Raw genomic sequence first — 13243 nt, forward strand, 5'->3', positions numbered from 1 at the left:
TCCAAAAAAATAAACACACTGACTCAGAATGAATGATTTCAGTCAGAAATGTATTAAATTAATCACTTTCATTACTTCAACAAACAATTTACAGTCAAAAACAGACGGTGGTGGTTCATTAGCGCTTTTTAAGCAACTCTGGCTGCCATTTTGGCCACTCCACGTCCAATTCATTTTGAGCCAAAATGGCTTGTACGTGGAGTGACTCGGTCGGTGGCCGTTAGGAAATGACGAATGACAGTCACAGCACTTATAACGCCAACATCCACGCATCAATATTTTATTACTAGGAAAAAGTTGTGGCCCTCAACCACAAATTATTCCAATAAATACAAAAAAAAATCATTTCATTTCAGCTATGCTAAGTTTTGAGGTCCTTCCATTCTTCAAAGTTGTATACACACACACACACAAAGACGATAGAGCGTTAGTAATTTTGTAAAAGGGTTATTAATTTGATCAGAATTAATGCACCCCCCCCCCCCCAGGTAATGTGGTAAGGTGGCATTGGATTAGGGGGGGGGGTACATATCTGGAGTCGTCCATTTTGTTGCATAACATCACTTGGGCAGGATTGATTTAATATGACAAGGCAAAAAAAAAAAAAGGAGGGCCGAGATTATTTTGTCATAAAAGGTTTTCAGTTTGGAATGTTGCTTAGCGGCGATTTGAGGGCGACTAAACAAAGGAGAAGGTTTTGATGGCGCCGTCCAGCGTCACGCCCGCCTCCTGCATTTCGTACCTGTGGTTGACAAACTCTTGTCAATAAAGTTAATTAAAAAAAAAACAAAGACCTTTTTTTTCCTTATATAAATCAATTGTGGATTCCTTTGAAATGGGCCGACAATTACGTACCAGTCTGACGCGGCGGCGGCGTAGTAGACGGGCGGCTGTGGCGATGAGCATGTGCCACCGGCGTTGTCGTCTAGGCCGCAGGCGCCCATGTTGGCGAAGATCAACCAGTCGCCCACGCTGAGCTCGGGCAGGAGGCAGCGCTCCACCACTACGTCCAGCTCGTCCAGTGTGGGGCCCAGCAGGCTGCTGGGATACGCCGCCGTGCCCGCGCACGGAGCGTGCTGCGCGGCGGAAACAAAATGAAATCATTTTCATAGTCCACCCCACAATATTCAAATTATAAGACGATCATGATCACCCACCTTGTGCACCGTCGGCGCGGCAATGGCGTTCCCGAGCAGCTTGCCGCCAAACGGCCCATAAACACCCTCGCTCATGTAGTACAGGAACTCTGTATCCTCGCTTTTGTCACCTGATGACACATTAGTGGCAAATGGCGTAGGCTGAACGACCATAACAACAACAACACCACCCCCGCGGTGGAATTTGAGTTATGTAACGCAGCTGGGCGCTCAAGGTCCACCCACCTGAAGCTAAGCCGTCCCAGCGGCGAGTGGCCTCCTCCTTGCCGATCACGTTGACCGCCAGGCTGAAGGCCGAAGCCGCGTAGAAGGCGCCCGGCTGGGCCGTCACGTGAACGCCGGATAGCGGCGGGAAGTAAGCGTCCAGTAGAGGCAAGACGGCAGATTCCACCTGCGGTGTGACGACAACAAGGATATTTAGTTTGGAAAACATTGGCTGTCATTGACTAACCTTGGCATTGAAGATTACTCCGATAAATAGTGATGCGATTAATCTATAAAATTGAAAGCATAATCTGGCTGTTACATATAATAGGAATCTATTTTGGGCAAAAGTTGCACCATCGCAGAACAGATCGCGTTTATTAATATTTTGCTGAATTATGACAAAAAGGACTCAAATTAAAAGACAAATTCAGATAGTAAAATGAATGCCACCCCCTCACTTTCTCCAAAAATGTCAACAGAGCGAGAGTGACCTCTCAGAACAAGTAAACAACATGTCTTATCTGTGTCCTAGATGACACTAATCAGTAGGTCAAAGTCTGCACTTAATCAGCGTGTCACTGAAGGCGTTGTCGACCTGTTTCAGTTGGAAGTCTGAACCGGTGAATCCTCCTCCGATATCCAGTATGTTCAGGTGAAAGCCCAGCTCCGCCTAAATTTGGGAAAAAAACGTCAAACATGTTTTTTTGGGGAGGAGGATTTGAAGCTAATACATAATAAAACGTCAGTTTGCTTACCCCCATGTCAAAGACGCATCGGGCGTCAGCCAACGCGTGCCCGTAAGCCCGTTGCGGATCCGGACAGGTCGCCGGGACATGGAAGGACACGCCGACAACCCGCACGTCGAGAACCTTGGCCGCCTCCAACAGGCGGCGGCAACTCTTCAGGGACGCGCCCAAGGGCAGGCTGGTCTCGGCCGCCTGAGCTTCGGTGTTTAGCAGAAGCAACAGCCTGAAAAAAGGTCAAAACAAAATATGCTTAGCTAAATTTCACTCTTTTAACTTGTTAACGTATTGGCTGATGATGATGTAACCGCCCCTTACTTAGCACGTGGGTGAAGGCGCGCGATTTTGGCCAGCTCAGCTTCATTGTCGCACACGAGGTGGCGCACGTCATGTTTGACGGCGGCCTTGATGAGCGCCAACTGCTTGCAGACACCGGACAGGATGATATTGTCGGGCGCCACTCCGTTCTCCAGCGCCAGGTTGACTTCCGCCTGCCAAAGATGACGCCACAACATGGTTAAAACCCTCCACATCGGCTAGTCGGTGTAAAGCAGCGCTCACCTTGCTGGCGCAGACGAAACCCAGGCCCAACGCAGCGAGCACCTCGACGACCGCCGGGCTGCGGTTGCACCTCAGAGGGAAGTATGGCCGCAGTCGCGGCACGGCGCTCTTCCAGCGGGCGTGCTGGCGCATCAGAGCGCCCAGGTCGGCCACCACGAAGGCGCTCTTCTCTGCCTGTCAAAATATATACATATATATATATCGTAAAGAATCTTAAAAGTAGTTAGATCTAGTATGAGTTAATTACCCCAAAAAATGCCAGCCACTCACCAGAGCCTGCTCGCAGATGCGCTCGTCAATGACATCATCAAGGTTAGCTCCGCCCCCCAAAAGCTCCACAGTGTAGCCGACGGGTCGGTCGACGAGTCCTTTCATCTTAACCGTATTCCAGCGATCCAAAAATCATAAAGAACGAATGAGCGAGAGTCGATGGCGAGCGGGTCACGACTGAGCCAAAGGGGGGGGTCCTGCCGGTTATGCAACAAACTGGAAGAGGGGAGAAAATAACAAAGACGGATGGTTAGATGAATAGATGGAAAGGGAAGGCAAAAGGGCGCCGGGTGAGCGTGGTGTGGACTCACATGGACGAGTCGGGAGATGAACCAGTACCGCTATCAGCTAGGATCCCAAGGCGGCTCAGCGTTGAAGTCCAAGTGCTCCCGGTAAAGAGCCGCCCCTAGGCCCTCTGGGTACCGCTCATACACCGGTACAGAGAAGGGGGAGCCCTGTATACACGTTGGTACAAAATATGTTAAGCTACTACAACCAACAAATGATCTCATTTTTAATTGTTTTGTAATAAAAATGTAAATACACATACATAGTCTATTTTCGTAATAGAATGTCAACTATTAAGATAGAGGTTGAGTATCAAAATGGTGGACGATTAAATTGATAATAGTTTAGTTCTCATAGAAATAGCAGTTGTAGTATAGTTATAGTAGTATAGATATAGTTTTGCTTTAAAGTACCAGTAGAAGTAGTATAACATATACCTGTACCACTCCAGCAAGACAAAAAGCACTGTTTTTATATCTTTGTGGGGAAAAATCCCTTTAAACTACTAAAATGGCCACTTCCCAAAAAGGCCAAGTACGCATGCGTATTACACAATTTGACAAATGAGATTAGCAAGGCAATAGCGAAGGCATAACAGAATACGCACGTTAATAAGCATGAATAACAAATCTTCGAATTTGTTGTCAGTGCTCTAACGACCATACGAGGGGGAGAGTTTAGAAAAACCGAGTCTTCATCAACAAAACTGGGGTTAAAATAACGTTGAGGCGCCTCCGAACACGCCGCCATAGACGCTGACGTTAATGGCTGACGTTAAAAATAACCCCACCAAGACTAAAGCAGCCAGACCACATACTTAATGTCAATGTAACCGTAATTAAGACGAGCGGTGCCGTAATTTTAGCCACATGGACCCCATAGGGAGAGTCAAATGAAACGCATCGACTCGAGCTGTCATGTTTGGGGCAATGGAGACGGAAAGAGCAGCCCGCCATGTTAACTCCACTGAGACGCACACATAGGAAGACTTGGTTAGAGTACTTACGTGAGATAACGGCCAGGATGTTTTAGAAAATCGTCTTCTCTTTTTCGGCGGAATTTTTAAAGAGTAGTGGGCCCCAGGTTAAAAGAAAGAACGGCGGCTTGTGTGGCCATATGGCTCATTGAAGGGTAGAGGTGAGCGGAGACCTTGTCTTCGTTATGTCTCTTCGGTGGTGAGGGGACAACTACAGCGAAAGCGGCGGCAGAAGGTAGCAATAGTTCAGCGATGTCTCGTGGGCGGGACTTCGGTGGCAAGACTGACCAATGAACGCTCGGTTAATGGGAGGGCCGAACCAAATTTGTATTTCCGAAAAGGCAGGGGAGTTCTCTCGTTAGGCGTTACGTAACGCTGCACTTCCAAGTAGATGGACACTCGTCGCTGTCATTCAGGGCCGAAGTTTGCTTCGTGTGAGTTTTCGTCAAGGCTCGTCATAAACAATCATTTACATTCTCATTATTCATCCACATATGTCCCAGTACGCCCTATTCAGTGGGTCACTACTCTTAAAAAAACGGTTGTAATATCAAATTCATGATTGTTTATTACATTCTAGCTAATTTTAGAAGTACAGTACAGCAAGGATTGGTCACCAGCTGAGTCACATGACACAAAATGACAAACAAGCATGTGGGAGCTAACCTAAAATCACTTTGGGCAAGAGAACAGTACACACCCTCGAAAGGTTCATCGTGTGGTGGGTGGAGTAGTCAATAATTGTATCCCAAGTATACTTACTTTACTGCCACTTTAACAGAAAAAATAGTTCTCCAAATAATTTAACACGACAATACCTACAATAAATGACACCTGCTCAAAATTGACAAGTGTGGAAAATTAAACCCCAAAATGACACCGTTTATGGTTGCAGCCATTTTGTGATGTTGCTTATACCCACTTACATACACATTAATATGCTTGAGCACAGGTATGTGATCGTGGGAATGACCTTTTCCTGCATAAGTTTGGTCAAAATAAAAGTAGCATTTGATGTGGACTAAATGCCATCAACTGTTGCACATTTTCAGGCGTAACGGAGGACAGTACAACTTCTGTTTAGGCCTCAAGGGAAATAATAACCTTTAGCTAAACACATGTTTTCAATGAGAATTGGAGCAAGGCTGTTCATCCAATAGAAAATCAAAAAAATTTACAGGCGTCCTGGTAAGGATTTTGAATAATGTTTTGTCACATTATCAGTTCTTGAAACAAATTCTGCTCCTGTAAGAAAGCTAGTAAATGAGACATTGACATTATCAGTCATTTACACTTCCCATATTTGCTCTGAAAGGTTTGTGATTTTTATTTCCATGGATAACTAACATGGTATTTTGCCCATTTAGTTCGGGTCACACTTTTGCTTGAAGAGTATTTTCTTGCCATTTTAGAAAAGGGAAAAGATTTGTTTTGCTTGGTCACAACTTAGTAAGCGTGTCGCACTCGGAAGTCCTGAAGACAAGACAACTTTTTGTTTTGCCATCTGCACCCTTTTTGCTTTCAAATGTGTTTATTTCAGTAGTCAAGAACACAGCCAAGTGCTAGTCTGGCTGTACTGATAAAACAATCTAAATATAAAAAAAAACCCAAATAAAAAGTGTGAATAATGAATCAAGACTGGTCGACTAATTGATTATGTGGAGATTCACTTTGTTTTGCAAGCTTTGGATGGTTGTATTGTGAATTGGGTCTCGATTTATAATGAAATTATATTTTCAAAAACAGATTTTCCCTGGATAATGAATTAATTACTGTTGTGTTACAGTCAAGGCAAATAATAAAAACAAACAACAAAATGTTCTTACTTATTCTGTTTGTATTTACTTAACAACCAAACCTTGTTTTTACCTGAAGGAAATTTGACCGGTGTAACTTGTTGCAGTGCTTTAATTCTGTCAAGAGTGTCGCTGTTTAGTAGAAATCTTGCAAATTTGATGAGGCCTTTGCAGACTGATGGGAAAATAAAACTTCTGGTTTGTGTTCATTTAATCAAACGTAAACATTACAAATAATGTAGGTATCACCAATTTAAAGTTTCATTATAAAATATGTGAACATTAATATGAACAAAAGCCTTTTACTTTCTCTAAAAAATATATATAAGTGGTACAATTCACGAAGCAATTTTGGTCATGGAAGGCAACATGGAGACGCTCAACATTCGTCTACGCATGCGTTAAATCTCCCCGTTAATCAGCTGACCTGAGATGCTAGCTAGGCTGAATTGAAGGACCTCTCACTTGCAACGCCTCAATTGTTATCAAAATTATATTTTTTATGCTATGACTGGGAATCTTCAGCTGTTTGACTGAACTGCACCGAGTCAAGTGAACGGCGAAGCGTGTTACCCTTTCGGTAAGGACAACAACATAAAAATGTACGTGTGGCGTAATGCATCTGAATGCTAATACTACTTAGCACATTATTTACCCAGTGGTCACGTATCGTTTAAATTAACGTGTTTCTGATTTATTTTGGGGAAATATTTGTTGTGGGTTTTTCTAACATCGCTCTGCGTATGACTGTCATATGACAGCAGCGTGTCTGACGTCATCACCATGCTGCAGAGACTGCAGCTAAAAACAAGCAAAATAGTAGAAGAGGAAAAAAAGGGAACAAAGTCATGTCATGTGGATTTAAAATGAGGAATTAACATTAGGTACACTCGCGCAGTAATAATACATCAAATAAAAGACGAATATACCCTGAAAATCGTATATTTTTATAATGTCCTTTATATTTGTACCCCAAAAATGTGTTAATTTAATGTATATTTTCCCCTCCGTCCATTCTAGTGCATTTCTTGCATTAGTTGAAGCCTAGATTTCCAACAGCAACACCATGATGGAATTCTGGCTGATCTCAGCACCGGGTGAGAAGACCTGTCAGCAGACTTGGGACAAGCTGATGGTGGCCACCACGCGTGCCAACAACCTGTCCGCCAACACCAAATTTAGCATCCCTGACCTCAAGGTGACCACAATTTCACAGTCCAAATAATACTGTAGCAAAAACAAGCTAACATTACAGTTAGCATCTTGCACCAGAACGTGACATTCTTGTAATAATAATTTCCATGTCTGCCACAGGTGGGCACTCTGGATGTACTGGTGGGTCTTTCGGATGAGTTGGCCAAGCTGGACACGTTTGTGGAAAGGTACATTTTATCCTCCTATTTAAGGTTACCGCATTTTCCGGACTATAAGATGCACTTTTTTTTCTTATGAATCCTATTCACAGAGTGTAGTAGTTAGTAAAATAATAATTCTATGTGTATTAAATGAAAATGGTTTAGACATTCCGCATCGTCAATGGTAGGCAAACAATTGAATCCATTCTATGTGAATGCAGTGTCGTGAAGAAGGTGGCTCAGTACATGGCCGATGTCTTGGAGGACAGCCGCGACAAAGTGCAGGAAAACTTGTTGGCTAATGGATGTAAGACCGGAAACCTCATTCATTCTTAATTGTTCTCCTAAAAGCATGTGCTGATGGTGTTTTGCGTTGGTTTATAGTGGACTTGGTCACGTACATCACCAGATTCCAGTGGGACATGGCCAAGTATCCCATAAAGCAGTCTCTGAAAAACATCTCTGAGATTGTCTCTAAGGTGGGTCATAGAATTTATCTTAAAGACATAGTGGCATATGGAGATATTTTAATATTCTGTGCTATTTCCAGCAAGCCACGCAGATTGACAACGACTTAAAGGCCCGGGCGTCGGCGTACAACAACCTGAAGGGGAACCTGCAGAACCTGGAACGCAAAAACGCGTATGTGTACCATTGAGGAGAGTAGCGGTCATTAGGACGAGGTGAAATTAATGATGAAAGTCATCGTTTGGTGTCTTAGAGGAAGCCTGCTGACCCGGAGTCTGGCCGACATTGTGAAGAAAGACGACTTTGTGCTGGACTCGGAGTACTTGGTGACCATGTTGGTGGTAGTACCTAAGTAAGTGTGTCGGAAAGGGTAGGGGAAAAAGAAGGTTGTAAAACTGATACAATGTTTTGCTTCACAATCAGGACGAGCTTCATCGACTGGCAGAAGACGTACGAAACCTTGGCGGAGATGGTGGTGCCTCGTTCCACAAAGCAAGTAACCAGGTGGAAATAATATGTGGTGAATACATGAATGCTAATTAGCTTGCTTGTCTTCAGGATGATTTTTGAGGACAACGACAGCGGTCTGTTTAGCGTCACGCTCTTCCGGAAGGCGGTGGACGACTTTAAGCACAAGGCGAGGGAAAACAAGTAAGATGAGGGAAGATTTGAAAATTGCACTCTTTCATAAGTGCATAAGAAATAGTATTGGTTATAAGTACTAAAATTTAATTTTTTGGGCCCTTTTGGATTGCTCAAATTTTGAGCAGGATGTAAAAATGACACAAAATGGTGACACAAAATATTCTTTTTCAGGTTCACCGTGCGTGACTTCCAGTACAACGAGGAGGAGATGAAGGCCGACAAAGAGGAGATGACTCGCTTGTCCACCGATAAGAAGAAACAGTTTGTACGTCTCCATATAATACACACACATTTGAACCCTTTTTGTGCACTTCTCAACATGGCTTCCATTTTAGGGCCCTCTGGTCCGATGGCTGAAAGTCAACTTCAGTGAAGCCTTCATTGCATGGATCCACATAAAAGCACTACGTGTGTTCGTGGAGTCCGTCCTGAGGTTAGCCGCCCACACGCTAAGTTTACTTTAGCTACAAATGAACCTTTTGATATCTTGTTAATGACCAATTCTTTTTGGTTGACTACTTGGCAAAATTTCAATCTCATATTAGAAAACACTTTTTGGTCTGTATAGCTATTTTTGTTCTATTTTCTTGAATTAAATCCCTTGGGGGGGTTCCAATCTTCCTGTGTGGAGTTTGCGTGCGTGGCTTTTCTCTGGGTTTTAGTTAAATTGCCTTTAGGTATTGAGTTTGAACATAAATGGGCGTCTGTGTCCTTGAACGATCGACTATCAAAATACTTGTTAATTCATTTTGTAATGGATAAATTGTGGATCCGCCGACTAGTGCCGGCAGCCTTATTTTCCAGGATGTGTTCTGAGAAATGTTTTTGGTATGTCCAGATATGGTCTTCCAGTAAATTTCCAGGCCATGCTCCTGCAACCCAACAAGAAGAACATGAAGAAGCTGAGGGAGGTTCTTTACGATCTTTACAAGCATCTTGACAGCAGCGCCGCTATCATTGATGTGAGTTTTACCAACCAATGAGTTGCCATTTTACTTTACTATTTTAATATAAAAAAATAAATACAGTAAATAGGATCTGTTTTACTCAAAGATATTTGAAAACAGCAATTTTTTGTCCACTTCTCATTCCCTCAATTCAAAATAATAATAATAATGTGCATTTTTAGGCCTCCATGGATATTCCCGGACTGAACCTGAGCCAACAAGAGTACTACCCATACGTTTACTACAAGATCGATTGCAACCTGCTTGACTTCAAAGTCTAGAATCTGCATTGGGGTTGCCACCGTTTTACATTCCTGCACTTTTTTTCCTCCCATTTGTCTACCTTACCCGGTCGTTCCACTTTCCCAAGCAGTCGCCATCCAAAGACGTCGATAAAACTGCGTTTTTATCGTCGCTTGACCGCGTAATGGTACAAAAATGGAGATGTATATGATAAATATAGTATTTATTTGAAGCCTCTGAAGATTCGGTGAGTATTTTATTTGACGGTGACGTGTTTTAAGCGTGTTTGTCTACGGTTTAGATAGATGTTGATCATCGTCCCTTGTTAAAAAGCAATATATTTGCCGACCGTACGCTCCCTTAATTCTGTATAGTATTTGATTGCTCGTCAGTCTTTTGCGTGGATGCTGTAACGTCGCTCTAATACGAACATAAAAGTGTTTCAAAAGAGTAATAAATGTGAAAATGAGTGTCATGTTGAAAATACAGTGTGAGTTTCCAATTTTTCTGTCATTTTTGGACGAGCAAAAGCAAATTTAAAATGAAATCATGTGTTTTCTAAGTCATTTGAGTTCACAAACAGTTGGTACCAGTCTTTTGTGATTAAATAAAATACAATTAAAGTATTAAACGATAACAGTTATTGAAAAAAAACCCTCACTAATTTAGTTTAACTCCTTCACTACCACTGACAGTAATACAAGATGGAGTGGACAATAACAATGACGATTCCATCCGAGCCAATCAGCGTGCCGGGCCTGTCTCGACTCCGCCCACTTGCCTGCATGACGCACGGCGTGTGGTCACGCGGGCCAGCTGATGTTATCTGAGGGAGCAGCATCACCGTGACCAGCGACCACCGAACACGACCTCCCTGAGGCCGGGTGACGGCGTCCGGCATGAAACGCCAAGGCTCCGGCGAGATGAGTGCGAGGACGTGAGGCCCCCACGCCGCCTTCGACGCACCTGTGGCGGACGATGGGCTGCGGGGGGAGCAGGGCGGACGCTATCATCGAGCCGAGGTACCACGAGAGTTGGACCAGAGACACCGAGTCGACGTGGCTCACCAACACCGACGTCGAGGCTCCTCTGCCGGTTGGAAACGGTAAGATTGACGCCCCCTCTAGAATACCTATTCATCCATATATATGTGTTTTTTTTTTCATAAAACCTAAACATCTTTAATGGAGCTTTAGTGTCACATATGAGCCTTACGTGCAATTTAACCACGTTTCTGATTTTATCTATCCAGTCAAAATGCGTTTTAATGATAAAATTAAGGTGTGTCAGTCGAGTGAAACATCAACAGATTAGTCATTTTTCAATTTCCTGCTTTCCCCCCTCACAAATCCAGTATATTTTGAAATTTGGTTTATAAAGAGTGGCGTTGTAGGATGAGCATGCGATGAAACAAAGTTTTTTTTCTAATGTTGTGGATTGACAGCTATAGACGTCCAATCCATTTGGACTGGCAGTGAGTGACCATGTTTCAGCACCAATAAAAGTCCTTAAAAAAAAAAATCTGTACAAAATTCAAAATCCATGCTATTAATCCATTAGAACCGAGATGAAATAATAGTCTTTCAATGCCATTGACAACAATTGATGTCCAATTCATATCAGATGAATGTATTGGACACCTGTCGCCTTCCATGGCAGCTAATGTGATGAATTCCATCACCCTGCAGGTAAAACTTTCGAGGCGTCTCTACGAGAGAAGAGGATGGTGACGACGGGGACCCAGTGCGGCAAACAAACCCTCCCCGCCACCCGAACCAGAAGCAGACGCTCCTTCAGTGACGTAAGTTTTGTCGTTTCACTATTTGAGAATCCGCTACACGTTCTGAACTCCCATTTCTCGTAGCAATCCGGTCGGGACTCGAAGCGTAAAACGTCCAAAGAGTCCACCGCGTTAGCCAAAGACGCGCAGTCCGTCTGCAGTGGCGGTGGCGGCGAGCCCGCCAAAGCATGTGACGACAGATGAACCAGGTGAGGAGGATTCAACGCCCTGGAGTTCGGGATGCTGCATTTTTGTGCCCCAGCCCTTCGCCTCTCGCATGCTAGAACAAAGCTAGAGGTCGGGGAGCGGATCCTTGCGGAACTCCGCTACGATTGGCTTCACTTCTCCCTTTTGAGAGTGTGTCAGGTGACTTTTTAGTGTTTTTCAAAGGAAACCAGAAGTGCTGTTTTGTAGGAAAAACACCCGCATGTGCCTACACTTCATCCACAAAAACCCTTGTCATCACAAGTCGTGTTTGTAGTATTTTCAGCTTTTGTGGATAGTATTTGGAATGTTATTTTTCACATGGACGTAGCCTCAGACATGACATGGAGAAAAATGCTCATTTAATAAGTAATAATAAGTATGACAAGAATAGAAAACTATTAATTGGTTTGCCTGTAATGCTAGCATGGAATACTACAAAACTTACAAAATGCTAACTTTTGCGATTGAACATTATGCTTGAGATAATTTGTACTCACAAAATTATAATTTACATGCATTGAATATTTTTGTGCTCACAAAAAACTTCAAAATATAAAAAAAACAATGCACTATTTGTGCACACCAATTACTACAAAACACAAAACTACTAATTTGTGCTCATATAATACTTTACTTACTGTACGGACTACCATAATGGTAATTTACTCGCATGAGATGCTAGTATGTGTGGTGTGCATGAAATACTAATTTGTTAACACAGGATACTTCAAAATAGTACTGAAAACACTAATTAGAGTGCACATAAACGTTCCAAAAATGTATTGATGATTATAAAAATGTGTATATATATATATATATATATATATATATATATATATATATATATATATATATATATATATATATATATATATATATATATATATATATATATATATATATATATATATATATATATATATATATATATATATATATATATATATATATATATATATATATATATATATATATATATATATATATATATATATATATATATATATATATATATATATATATATATATATATATATATATATATATATATATATATATATATATATATATATATATATATATATATATATATATATATATATATATATATATATATATATATATATATATATATATATATATATATATATATATATATATATATATATATATATATATATATATATATATATATATATATATATATATATATATATATATATATATATATATATATATATATATATATATATATATATACATGTGTATTTTTTCCATGTCATGTGTGAGTCTCCTTACTCATGTGCATGTCCAAAAACTGAGGCAAAGTTCTATACGTACACCGTATACCAATTAAAACAAAGCAGTTTGCGCAAAGTTCATATGCCATATGCTATGTGGCCGCCAGAAGGCACTGTTTACCCTAGATTTTCTCCTTTCGTAAGCAAATTGCGTTGATGCTTTGAATTTAAAGAGAACATTTAATAAAATAAAAAAATGAAGACGTTTGATGAGTATTGATTCTACTGGGGATAACATTGGACTAATTGGCTGCCATCGACGGGGCTAGACGTCCAATCCATTTGGCTGGCGATTGTAT

The 13243-nt window shown here is 41.6% G+C and overlaps 3 protein-coding genes across 4 annotated transcripts; 2 read left to right on the top strand and 1 right to left on the bottom strand.

Annotated features, from left to right (window-relative positions):
- Positions 1-29: 29 nt before the first annotated feature.
- Positions 30-4542, bottom strand: azin1b (antizyme inhibitor 1b). The gene is made up of 11 exons (XM_077743763.1): positions 4233-4542; positions 3250-3393; positions 2939-3154; positions 2669-2842; positions 2426-2598; positions 2120-2333; positions 1960-2034; positions 1383-1548; positions 1158-1267; positions 856-1076; positions 30-742 (listed from the first exon to the last, which is right to left on the bottom strand). Exons 3-11 carry the CDS (start codon positions 3041-3043, stop codon positions 679-681), a joined length of 1302 nt encoding a protein of 433 aa, XP_077599889.1. The 5' UTR covers positions 3044-3154; positions 3250-3393; positions 4233-4542; the 3' UTR covers positions 30-678.
- Positions 4543-6362: 1820 nt separating this feature from the next.
- On the top strand, positions 6363-10140 carry LOC144215214 (V-type proton ATPase subunit C 1-A). Of its 2 annotated transcripts, none has more exons than XM_077744049.1 (13): positions 6363-6600; positions 7019-7196; positions 7313-7380; positions 7575-7660; positions 7738-7832; positions 7904-7995; positions 8075-8173; positions 8245-8313; positions 8380-8472; positions 8638-8731; positions 8802-8899; positions 9305-9428; positions 9596-10140. In XM_077744049.1, exons 2-13 carry the CDS (start codon positions 7065-7067, stop codon positions 9692-9694), a joined length of 1149 nt encoding a protein of 382 aa, XP_077600175.1. In that variant the 5' UTR covers positions 6363-6600; positions 7019-7064; the 3' UTR covers positions 9695-10140. The 2 variants fall into 2 exon arrangements, with proteins under 2 accessions (XP_077600175.1, XP_077600174.1); XM_077744048.1 differs by having other exon boundaries at positions 6363-6578.
- Positions 10141-10424: 284 nt separating this feature from the next.
- Positions 10425-12460, top strand: LOC144214940 (uncharacterized). The gene is made up of 3 exons (XM_077743683.1): positions 10425-10761; positions 11345-11457; positions 11521-12460. Exons 1-3 carry the CDS (start codon positions 10635-10637, stop codon positions 11638-11640), a joined length of 360 nt encoding a protein of 119 aa, XP_077599809.1. The 5' UTR covers positions 10425-10634; the 3' UTR covers positions 11641-12460.
- Positions 12461-13243: the final 783 nt, after the last annotated feature.

The sequence above is a fragment of the Stigmatopora nigra genome, chromosome 21, assembly GCF_051989575.1.
Source record: "Stigmatopora nigra isolate UIUO_SnigA chromosome 21, RoL_Snig_1.1, whole genome shotgun sequence".
Lineage (NCBI taxonomy): Eukaryota > Metazoa > Chordata > Actinopteri > Syngnathiformes > Syngnathidae > Stigmatopora > Stigmatopora nigra.